A 12039-nucleotide genomic window follows, 5' to 3' on the forward strand; every position below is an offset into this window, starting at 1 on the left:
GTACGAGGGCGGTGCGGGGCCGGCGGGGCTGAGCATCGGCCGTGGGAATGCGCCGTCCGGGGCGGCCAGAGACTACGGCCGCCGTGGAGTAGGGGAGAAGGACGGCGGGATCGCAGCCCGGGTGGCGGCGAGACGCGGGCGGCGCGCGGGCCCTGGCCTCCCGGGGCCATGCTGGGGCCACGGCGAGGTGAGGCCGGCCCTGCCCCCGCACCGCCCCCGGCGGGAGGTGCGACGCCCGGGCCGCGGGTGCGTGCGCGGCCCCGGGCGACGCGGCTGGGCGTGCGCGGGGCCGCGGCGGAGGCAGGGCCGGGCGGGCGGCAGAAGATGGCGAGGGTGTGTAGGCGGCAGCAATGCTCCGTTGAGAGACGCGGCTTTCGGCAAGAACTGGATTCGTGGCGCCACAAGCTCATTCACTGTGTAGGTGAGACCCTCCGCCCGCCGTCGCGGGCCCTCAGGCCACTCGTCCGCCGGCCGCCCCCGACCAGGGAGGGAGCCGGGGAAGTGGCAATTGCTGCTCCGGCCCGCCCGCCCTCTTAGGCTGGAGCGTCCCCCTCCCCCACCCCCCGGAGTGCGAGCGCGCGCGACCTCCAGGCGGGCTCCCCCGCTCCGCCGCGCGCGCGCCGGCCCCTCCTCTCCGCGCGCCTCCCGGGGCGGACTCTCGGCGGGAGCGCGTGTTCCTCCCCCTCCCGCTCCTCCTCACCGCCCACTCGCTCCCCCCTCCCCGCTCCCGCTCCGGGCCCGGCGCCCTGGCGCCGCTACCGGCTTATTGTGGCGACTCGCCCCGCGGCGCTGCCTCTCCACTAGGGGTGATGCGAGGGGCGCGGGCGTGCTCGGCCCCAACCCGCGCTCCGGCCGCCCCCGTCCTCCTCCCGCGCCACCCCTCCCCCACGCGCGGGGCGCGCCCCTAGCCCTGCGTGCACGCGCGGCGGGCGGCAGGCGGGCGCCCGGCACTCGGGCGTGTGCGAAGCGTGAGGTGGAGATGGGGGCGGAGGGAGCCGGAGCTGTCACAGTCCCCGGGTGCGCCTGACCGAGCCGAGTGGGGTGTCATGGCCGCGGGGGGCAGCGGCTGCACTTCCTCTGCGGGCGGCGGCGGCCGGGGAGTTAATCCTCGACGCACGGGTCGGTGTGTGCGTATTTGTGTTCGGTGTCGTGAGGCGGGGAGGAGGGGGTGGGACCGGGTCCGAACGAGGATCCCCGGCGGGGGTCGCTTTCGTTTCCTCCCGGGGATTGGCCGGAGCCGCAGCCTCGCCCGTTGCCCTGTCGGTCCCCAGCCTCCCGGACCTTGGGCCGCCCGCGGGTGGCTTTCCCCTGCGGGCCGGAGGGAGCGCGGACTGGGGCGCTCCGGGAGGGGCAGGGCGGCCGAGCTGCGCCTCTCACACTGTGTGTTTTGTCTGTTTTTCTCTCCCAAGGTCCCGTTTCCCTCTGTGCGGCGGCCGGCGGGACCATAAGGGCTTAACTCATATATTTAACCCCCCTCCAAAAAGTAAGTGGCCCGTGTGGTGTCTCCGCTCCGCCCGCCGCCCCCTAGCCCCAGTCCATCCTTGTGTCTGACTCTCCTGTCCTCCAGCATTGTTACTTCCCGGTCTTTGCTTCGGTGCTGCTGGCGTGTGGGGAGATGCCCTCTCGCCGTCCTCTGTCCCCCACGCCCAGTCCTCGGGGAGACACAGAATTCCAGCCCCTTCTCCCCTAGGGCAATATTCTTGGGAACCAGGTCTTCCCCCGCAGAATCTACGAGATTCTATCCGTTCGCTTGGGCCCCTCATCCCCTCCTTCCCGACAGGGTTTCGTTGGAAGGAATTATGCAAATCCTGCTTTCTGGTGTCCATTCAGCGGCAATTTCATGCGGTGAGAAGTTCTCTTTGTTGTGCGAGGGGGAGAACAGACACTGATTTAATAGACATATCTGTTGGGGGGAAGGGTGGAGGGGGTGTGGAGAGGCTCAGTTTGGAAGAATTACAGCACTTGGTTAGCTCAATGTCTTTGTGTTTAAGCCTTCTGGCTTGACAGGAGGGTCTGCCCTTTACAATGTCCCACAAGAGATGTTTTTGATACTAGATTGAAAAGCAAAACTGAAACTTTAAACAAGTGAAAAATCAGGTAACCTTGACTTAAAGAATATAAGCCTTTCCATTTCGGCAGCTTTTCATTACGAAAATGTATAACGTGAGTTTTGTTAAGGATTTAGACTGTAACACCGTAGTTAATATAGGTAACAATGCTTTAAGGTATCTGATACCACTTTGGTTGTCCAAAGGTTAAAAGTACATTTTAACACATATGCTTGTGCAAATAATAAAGGCATGAGTCAGTTTTTTGGTATAATTTGTCTCATGAGTATATTTTAAAATTCCCCTCCTGCCAATCCAAGACCAGTGCTGCCCTCCAGAAAACAGTCTTTTGGCTATCGGTTATCCTGTACTCTGCTTTATCTCTGCTTGTTTTATTCTTTCAAACCTATTATACATCTAGTAAAATGTTATATCAGTTTAAGTACTTTTTGAATTTCATGTTATTTCGGACCATCGTAGAAGAGAGCATATAGCAGGTTTTGAGAAGCTTGAAATTAATGGGTTTTTAGAATTGTGGGTTAATAAAAAATAACTGGAATTGCTTTGAAGAATTTTTAGTTCTTGTTATGTTTTGCGTTTCTTCGTGATTGGCTTTTTCAGCAGAGCGTTTTAGTCTTTGAACGCTTTTGAAATTTATAATGTTCTATCCTGTGAATTTTCTAAGTTCATGTTGCTATAGTTTAGATGGTTTTAATTAGTTGCGTATCTTATTCTAATTCTGTTTGCTTTTAATCTTGACCTCCTGCCTCAGGACCCCATTTTATCAGTCATTGCTAGTTAGTGGTTAGTTACTGCTGCTTGACAAGATGTGTTTTTGTTTTTATTTTTTAATTTTTTTGAGACCGAGTCTCGCTCTGTCACCCAGGCTGGAGGGCAGTATCGTGATCTCTGCTCACTGCAACCTCTGTCTCCTGGGTTCGAGCGATTCTTCTGCCTCAGTTTCCCAAGTAGCTGAGACTACAGGTATGTGTGACCACACCTGGCTAATTTTTATATTTTTAGTAGAGACTGGGTTTCACCATTTTGGCCAGGCTGGTCTCAAACTCCTGAGCTGGTGATCCTCCCGCCTCGGCCTCCCAAAGTGTTCGGATTACAGGCATGAGCCACTGTGCCTGGCTTTTTAATTTTTAACATTATGACTGATAAATTATTTCTGTAAATACCTCAATGGAATATCAAAATTTGGGTTCACTTTTTAAAGGCAAATTTTAATCTGATGATCAAATTTCTTAAAGCATACTTTAAACTCCAAATTTCCACTTTAAAGGCAGTAAAGTTCAGAAGATTATAGAGTCCAGAGTGGAGAGCAATATTTTAATCTCAGCCGTAACATATATTCATAGTCTACCAACTAAAATCAGTGGAGCCTCATGTTTTCTCTTCTATTATGTGTAATTTTGTTAAGAGGAGCATTCTAAGTAAATTAATTGTAGTGTTAGGAACTTTCTATATTTAAAAGGACTGGCAGTGATCCATCTACCTTTCAAAAGGTAGCTTGTTAACTTCCAGATGTAATAATTCCTCATTTAATGGGTTTGGTTCTAAACAGTTAACCTATTTGATTCTCTTGACTGATTATGTTAATACTTTAGGGTCATTTGGTTTCTGAAAGGTATTTAATTTACAGAACTTTGAATTAAAAATTAATTCTCAGTTATTTCTAAAATCGAATTCTGCCTTTTGTTAATAGTTTTTTGGAGAGCAAGTGGTGGTGGTGGTGGTGAAGTTGGTGCTTAAATGATTAGGTTTAAACTGGAGTTAGTCCTGGGTTCAGTGACTGATCCAGATGGATATTTGGTTACCAGGTGATTGTTAAGGAGTCCTCTGAGACTAAGATGATCAGTCTAGATTCCAGGAAGATCTAGACTCTCTCTGCGCCTGATATAATGTAGCGCCTGATATGATGTAACCTATTGCTCTGCGGCACCTTGCCCTTGCCATATTTTCAAGAAGCTCTTCCTAATGTGGGGAAAGTTGTGGTGATTTCAGCTTAGCTCTAGCTTGGCTAAAATTAGGACAGCAGATGAGTCTCTTTGACTTTCAGAAAGTTATTTCAGATTGCCCTAATTTCCTCAAATGTGCTTGTAGCTGGAGCAATTCTAGGAAGTGTTTGAATAATGCCATTTTTTAAGTCTTATAGGCTACACAGGATGACCTGGAATTTCTTACGTAGTGAGAGTTGGTTATTTGATGCCACTTTTATTTTTATTTAAATTTCTTAGTAGAGACAGGATTTGACTGTGTTGTCTAGGCTGGTCTCAAACTCCTGGCCTCAAGGTATCCTCCTGTCTCAGCCTCCCAGAGTACTAGGAGTATACGCATTAGCCACCTGCTTGTTGGAACTTGCCCCTTCAGAGTACCTGCCTAATCACTTGATGCTGTCTTGAGGATGAAGGGCCGTTAGGTGTTACTTCATTTAAATAAGCATCTGTCTTTTACCAGGCAGTGTGGGCAAAATTACTGGGAAAGCTTCCCCAACCTTCAGGAACTTTTCAACTTTAGAGAAAATGTAATCAGTTATTGTACAGGACATAGTGTGTCATATGGTGCTAGGGGTGTTTAGAAGTGAAAGAAATCTCTCCTGAGATGATGATGGAAGATTTCATGAATAAGGTGGTAGATTTTTGCTTAATTCTGATGAATAAGGAAAAGGCATTCCATTCATGAGAAATGGCATGAGCAAAAAAGGACAGCAGTGTTGTCAATTTAAACAGTAGTTCGTGATTAGTGTAAGAGACATACACGCATGATAGCTTTGCAAAGGTAGGTTGTAGGATTTTCTAATGCAGGTTAGAAAGTGGAGACTTTTTGTTAGGTAACTTGCAGTTTGCAATACGTTTTTTTCCTTAGCTCAGGGGAGGAATGTTTCCTTTAGCTAAGAATTTCATTGTGGAACTCTACAAAAAATGACACAGATTCCTTTTTAACCCACTTTTACAGGACAATGTTATCCACAGAAGTATTGTCTTCTAAGCAAGCTCATTTGGAGGCTATACAAATCTATTTTTGGAATACCTTTAGGATTGACAAATTTTCATCTTTGGAATTTGGGTTTGGTATATTGGAAAGAGTATTTGCTGTGAAGTGTGGCAGTTAAAGGTGTATATTGAATAATAGATTGGTTTTCTTCCCTGGTTTGCACCCTAGCTTGGAAAGCTCAGCAGAGGGGGCTTGATTTGTTTCGATGTGACTCTGAACCTCTCTCTTGATTCGTATTTCCTTTAAGTCTGTCCATCTGTTGTATGGAATCTCAGTTTGTGATATTGGATAGATGCAAATAAGCAAAGCTGTTATTTTTCATAGTTGCAAATGAAAAACTTAACATCAGTACCGTATAAATTATCTTCTAGTCTGTGTTTAAAGTTCTTATTACTGTTTCATACACTTGCATGCTGTTTTGGAAATAAAATCCAGTATAAACCATTGGCTCATTTTATTGACCATTCTTATATTCAGCAGGTATCCTAAGTACAGTGGTCCATACCTTGAATTTTTTTCACTTTTAATATAATTATAATTCGAATAAATCAAAAAACCCCACTAAATTGTTATGGTATAGGAATTATAATTTTGTTTAATTGAATATAAGGTTGTGTATATCATCACTGTCTAATTCCTGAATATTTTTATTTTTTTCAGTGATGAGGTCTTGCCATGTTGCTCAGGCTGGTCTTGAACTCCTGGGCTCAAGTGATCCTCCTGCCTCAGTCTCCCAAAGACCTGGGATTACAGGTGTGAGCCACCGCACCCACCCTCAGAACGTTTTGATTTCCTAAAAAAGAAACCCCATATCCATAAGCAGTCCCACATTCCATTCCTCCTATAACCCAGCTCTTTGCAGTTACTAATCTGCTTCTGTTTCTGTGAGTTTGTCTGTTCTGGACATTGCATGTAATCAGAGTCATACAATATATGGCTTTTTATGTTTGGCTGGTTTCACTTCGCATAATGTTTTAAGGTTCATCCATGTTGTACCATTATTAGCACTTTGTTTCTGTTATGGCTAAATAATACTGCATTGTATGGACATAACACATTTTGTTTATCCATTAATCAGTTGATGGACATTTGGGTTGTTTCTACTTCCGGGCTATTATGGATGATGCTTCTGTGAATATTTGCGTACAAGTTTTTATGTGGACATTTGTTTTTAGTTTTCTTGAGTATGTATCTAAGATGGAATTACTGGGTCATGTGGTAACTGTTTTAATTTTGTAGGAACTGCCAAATTGTTTCCTAAAGTGGCTGCAGTTATTTTACATTCCCACCAGCAGTATATGAGAGTTCCATTTCTCCACATCCACTCCAACACTTGTTATTGTCTGCATTGATTATATAATAGATACTCTAGTGGATATGAAGTCATGTTTGAAAAAAAAATACAAAATTTTTTTAAAAGACAGGTTTATTTCATTGTGGTTTTGATTTGCATTTTCCTAATAATGTTCAACATCTTTACATATGCTTTTGGAGATATATTCAGATCTCTTGCCCATTTTTAAAATTGGGTTATCTTTTCATTGTTGAATTGTAAGAGTTCTGTATATATTCTGGATATACTTATCAATACATGCTTTGCAAATTTTTTTTTCTCATCATACTCCCCATTTGAGAACAAGTACAGATGAACACTTGTTCTCTGTACTTGTTCTCAAATGGGGAGTATGATGAGAAAAAAAAATGCAATAAGCAGATACACTGTAACAAAAGCCAAATGCAGGATACCTTGTGAGGAGAATAATGAGCATAGTAATGGAATGAAATAGATAGAATTCTCAGGACAAGCTTGCTTTCTTTAAATGAAGTCTTACTGTGTTGCCCAGGCTGCTGGATTGCAGTGTTGCAATCTTGGCTGGACTCACTGCACCGCTGCCTCCTAGGTTTCAAGCGGTTCTCCTGCTTCAGCTTCCCGAATAGCTGGGACTACAGGCACACACCAGCATGCCTGGCTAGTTTTTGTATTTATAGTAGAGATGGAGTTTTACTATGTTAGCCAGGCTGGTCTTGAACTCCTGACTTCAGGCAGTCTGCCTGCCTCAGGCTCCCAAAGTGCTGGGATTACTGGTGTGAGCTACCACACCCCGCCAAGAAAAGCTTTCTTAAACATCTTTTCTATCAGTTATTAAAATTCTTAGTTATTTGATGGGGTTATGTAATGGCACACATTTACTTTCCTATCCAAATCTAAATTTATGCCTTTTATGATGAGAGTTCAAATATTAAGTTCAGATATATATCATACTGTTTAAATCTATATTATGCCTGAATTTTGGACAGTAAATGGCAGGAGTTTGGATAGAGAAGGATGCCTTTGCTCTATATTGCCCTATTACAGATGTTTTGAATGAATCTATTCCATTTCTGAGCTTGAATATTGAGAATTTAGGTAGTGTGAGGAATCTCACTAGCAATATATTTGAAATTTAAGATTACATTTTTTGTTTGCATTTTATAAAACCCAGACATCTGACAAGTTATACAATTTATGGCAAATGTTTTCTTTTTTTCTTTTATTTTGAGACGAAGTCTTGCTCTGTTGCCCAGGCTGGAGTGCAGTGAGTGGCATGATCATGGCTCACTGCAACCTCTGCCTCCCAGGTTCAAGTGATTCTTCTGCCTCAGCCTCCCTAGTAGCTGGTATTACAGGCGGGCACCACCATGCCCAGCTAATTTTTTTGTAGTTTTGGTAAATACGGGATTTCACCCTTTAGCCAGGCTGGTCTCAAACTTCTTACCTTCCTCCTGCCTTGGCCTCCCAAAGTGCTGAGATTACAGGCATGAGCCACCCCACCCAGTTTATGTTTTGTTTTTTGGTGGTGCTAAATTAAATATACTGTTTTTAAAGTGTTTGTTTAATTTTTGAATTGGTTAGATTTGGTCTGTTACAAATGATGTCTTAAGAATGAAACTATTTTATGGGGTAGGTGACAATTAGATTGAGAATCCTTTGCTTAATGGGTTGTGAAGGGCAAGTTAGGAAAGCTGTGTAATAATGATTGGCATCTTCTAATGATATTTGGTCTTGTTTTTATTCCTTTGTTTCATATTTTGATCTATTTGTTAAAGAGAGTTGTAGATTCTTTTAGCATATCACTTAATCATTTTCCTGAATTCATTATTGTGCAAGCCTCTGAATTTTATATTGTAAAACTAGTATTTGTTGAGTCTTTACTATAATGAAATTCTTATAATTGAGGGTAATAGAAGGATTTAGTCTTGTGTGAAGTGAATTTGTTGTAAGAGCAGGAGAAGTTAGACGGTCTGCTAAAAGAAAAAAATGATGGCTGTTACTAGTGGTGTAGACTAATGTTTCAAATTTGGTGTTGGGAGACGAGAAATTAATATGCTTCAGACATGTCTGTTTTAAAATTTCATATATATATACATATATATACACATATACATAGATATACACATATATACATATGTATATATATTTAAATTTAGATTAAAGAAAAATAGAGATGGGGTCTGGTATTACAGGCATGAGCCTCTGCTCCTGGCCTAGACCAGTCTAAAGGAACTATTTAAACTTTAAATGTTCTCCGGAGACTAAAGAGAAAAAGTAAATTCTACTCAGTTGTACCTTACAATTGTGTTAAAAACTATTATAACTATGCCATTTGAAGTAAAGCAGCATTTTTTGTAACTTCTAAATCAGTAAAAGTTAGTCCATCACAAGTCAGGTGCGGTGGCTCACACGTGTAATTCCAGCACATTGGAAGGCTGAGGCAGAGGAATTGCTTGAGCCCAAGAGTTTGAGACAAGCCTGGGCAGCAGAAACGTTGTCTCCACATAAAATACAAAAATTAGCTTTGTGTGGTTCTGTGCACCTGTAGTCCCAGCTACTCAGAAGACTGAGGTGGGAGGATCGCTTGAGCTCAGGAGATTGAGGATGCAGTGAGTCTCCTGATTGCATCACTGCACTCCAGCCTGAGGGACAGAGCAAGACCCTGTCTGAGGAAAAAAGAAAAGTTCATTAAGGTGTTTTACAAAGCTTGAAGGGGGTTATTTAGAAACATACCTTTGTCTCACAAGAATTTTAAAATGTGCAAAAATTTAGGTGAATAATTAACTCTTTAAAACTTGACATAGAAAGCAGAAAATATCTGCAAATCTATTAATGGTATCACCATCTTATATCTGCATGGCACATTTTATACTTTCTAGAAAACTTACACATTATCTTATTTAGAAAGGTGGGAAGGTAGAGGTAGGTATTAAAAAACAGTTGCTCACACTTGTAATCCCAGCAATTTGGGAGGCCAAGGCAGGCAGATACCCTGAGGTCAGGAGTTCAAGACCAGCTTGGCAAACATGGTGAAACCTGTCTCTACTAAAAATACAAAAATTAGCCTTGGCGTGGTGGTGAGCGCCTATAGTCCTAGCTACTCAGGAGCTGAGGAAGGAGAATTGCTTGAACCTGGGAGGCAGAGTTTACAGTGAGCCAAGATGGTGCCACTGCACTCCAGCCTGGATGACAGAGCAAGACTCCATTCCAAAAAAAAAAAACAAAAGAAATTACTCAATTGGAAAACATTTAGTAATCTTGTTAAAGGAATTAGGGTTTCCCTCAGTGTATATACTTTCCTGTTATCCGTAGAAATAATAGTATGATATTTTAATGTTAGAAAATCTGAAATATTTATGTAACTTCTCAGGTAAGAAAATATAGAGCTGTACTCTTCTAGAAGTGACCTTGTTTACTTTTTTTTTTCCTTCCCATTTTTGAGACGGCATCTCTTGCCTAGACTGGAGTGCAGTGACATGATCTCAGCTCACTGCAACCTTGCTTCCTGGGCTCCAGGGATCTTCCCACCTCAGCCCTGCCAAGTAGCTGGGACTATAAGTGCACATCACCACACCTAGCTTTTTTGTAGAGATGGGTTTTCACCATGTTGCCCAGGCTGGTTTCGAACTCCTGAACTCAAACATCATCCCCTGAGACTACAGGTGTGAGCCACTGTGCCCAGCCCAGAAGCATACTTTTTAGTTAACTCGCTTCAATTGCTGTTTGAAATTAGATAGTTTCTTCTTCTTCTTTTTTTTTTTTTTTTTAACCTCTGTTAAAGATGATACACATCAAGACTTTCTGTTTTTTGTTGTTTTTTTGGGGGGGGGGGGATGGAGTCTCTCTCTGTCGCCCAGGCTGGAGTGCAGTGGTGCGATTTCGGCTTACTGCATGTAACCTCTGCTGTTCAAGTGATTCTCCTGCCTCAGCCTCCTGAGCAGCTGGGATTATAGGCGTGAGCCACCACACCCAGCTAATTTTTGTATTTTTAGTAGAGACAGGGTTTCACCATGTTGGCCAGGCTGGTCTTGAACACTTAACCTCAAGTGATCCACCCACCTTGGTCTCCCAAAGTGTTGAGGTTGCAGGCGTGAGCCACTGTGCCTTGACAAGACTTTCTTTTTGAATTAGAAGATGTTGTAAATACCATTATTATTTTCCGTAGTTGCTATCATTGGAAAACCTGGTTTTTAAAAATTAAATAAAAAGAAATATAGAGATGGGGGTCTCATTACGCTGCCCAGGCTTGTCTGGAACTCCTGGATTCAAGCAGCCCTCCCACCTCAACCTCCCAGAGTGTTGGGATTACAGGCTCAAGCCACTCAGCCAGATGAGAGCATTATTTTTATTTATAATACTAGGTAGTCTGTTACTGTTGTTTGATCTCATGATTAGCTTATTTTTCATGCAATTTGAATCATTTTATCATTATCAATAAGTGATTATTGTGTATGCTTCTCTTAGTAGTTGATTTTTTTAGAGCTTTGCAGAAAGTAAAGGCATGCTTTTACCTTTTCTAAACTCACAGTATAAAGGGAAAGAGAAACTAAAGGGATCTACAGACTGTATCCTACTTGGTAAAAGAAAAATCCATATGTGAAAATGTAAATTTACCACAAAGGCACATTTGTTACAGCTTGTTACTGTATCAAATCAGATAGGAATTGCGTTGTAAATAATTTGTGTCTGATTTAATATAGTAACAGGCTCCGCATACGTTTAGAATGATGAGTTTATTCAAAAATGGTCTAAATAGCTTTCCTTTTATTTTGAGACAGAGTCTGGCTCTGTTGCCCCGGCTAGAGTACAGTGGCGCGATCTCGGCTCACTGAAACCTCTGCCTCCCAGGTTCAGTGATTCTCCTGCCTCAGCCTTTGGAGTAGTTGGGATTATAGGCACATGTCATTACTACAGCCCACTAGTTTTTATATTTTTGGTAGAGACGGGGTTTTACCATATTGGCTAGGCTGGTCTCAAACTCCTGACCTCAAGTGATCCACCCATCTCGGCCTCCCAAATTGCTGGAATTACAGGTGTGAGCCATTATACCCCGCCCCTAGTTTATACAAATTTTTGAAGTATACATCGTATGTAGAGGAGGCAAATGTTGAATTAAATTGAGACATGCACATGTTCAGTTTGATGATCTCTTGTTTTTCACTTTTTTTTATTGTTCCCATTGTGTGGGTATTTATGAACTTTTACTTGGCTACTCCTTTTCCATCTAGTCAGTGCAAGCATGTTTTCTTTGTTTTTTAAAGACAAGGTCTGGCTATGTCATTCCTAGTTGGAATGCAGCAGCATGATCATAGCACACTGTAAACTCAAAACTCCTGGGATCAAGTGGTCCTCCTGCCTCAGCCTCCCAAAGTGCTGGGATTACAGGCATGAGCCTCAGTGTCTGGCAGAAAACATCTGTTAACATCTGTTTTACAGGTGGGGAAACAGATTTAGGTAGATTACAGATTTCATTCGTAATCACTCAGCTACAATGTGGTAGACCTGGGATTGGAATTCAAAATTTTACGCTCTTTAATCTTTTCTTTTTCTTTCTTTCTTTTTTTTTTTTTTTTTTCTTTTTGAGATGGAATTTTGCTTTTGTTACCCAGGCTGGAGTGCAGTGGCACAATCTTGGCTCACCTCAACCTCTGCTTCCCGAGTTCAAGCAATTGCCTTGCC

The 12039-nt window shown here is 43.2% G+C and overlaps 1 protein-coding gene across 39 annotated transcripts in view; it reads left to right on the plus strand.

Annotated features, from left to right (window-relative positions):
- Nucleotides 1-285: 285 nt before the first annotated feature.
- Nucleotides 286-12039, plus strand: part of LCOR (ligand dependent nuclear receptor corepressor) — a 144606-nt gene continuing 132852 nt past the window's right edge. For 5 of the 39 annotated variants that reach the window (XM_035268637.3, XM_078346171.1, XM_035268639.3 and 2 more), the window contains exons 1-2: nucleotides 286-421; nucleotides 1410-1483. Coding sequence is in view for 23 of the 39 variants with exons in the window: in XM_054243179.2 (XP_054099154.1) it covers nucleotides 1047-1123; nucleotides 1410-1483; nucleotides 5709-5801 (244 nt within the window). In the remaining 16 variants the exon portion in view is untranslated. Of the gene's footprint in view, nucleotides 422-949; nucleotides 1128-1409; nucleotides 1484-1612; nucleotides 1846-5708; nucleotides 5802-12039 lie in introns of those variants that run through there. The other 34 variants (XM_035268636.3, XM_078346173.1, XM_054243188.2 and 31 more) reach the window with 19 other exon arrangements.

This window comes from Callithrix jacchus, chromosome 12 (assembly GCF_049354715.1).
Source record: "Callithrix jacchus isolate 240 chromosome 12, calJac240_pri, whole genome shotgun sequence".
NCBI lineage: Eukaryota > Metazoa > Chordata > Mammalia > Primates > Cebidae > Callithrix > Callithrix jacchus.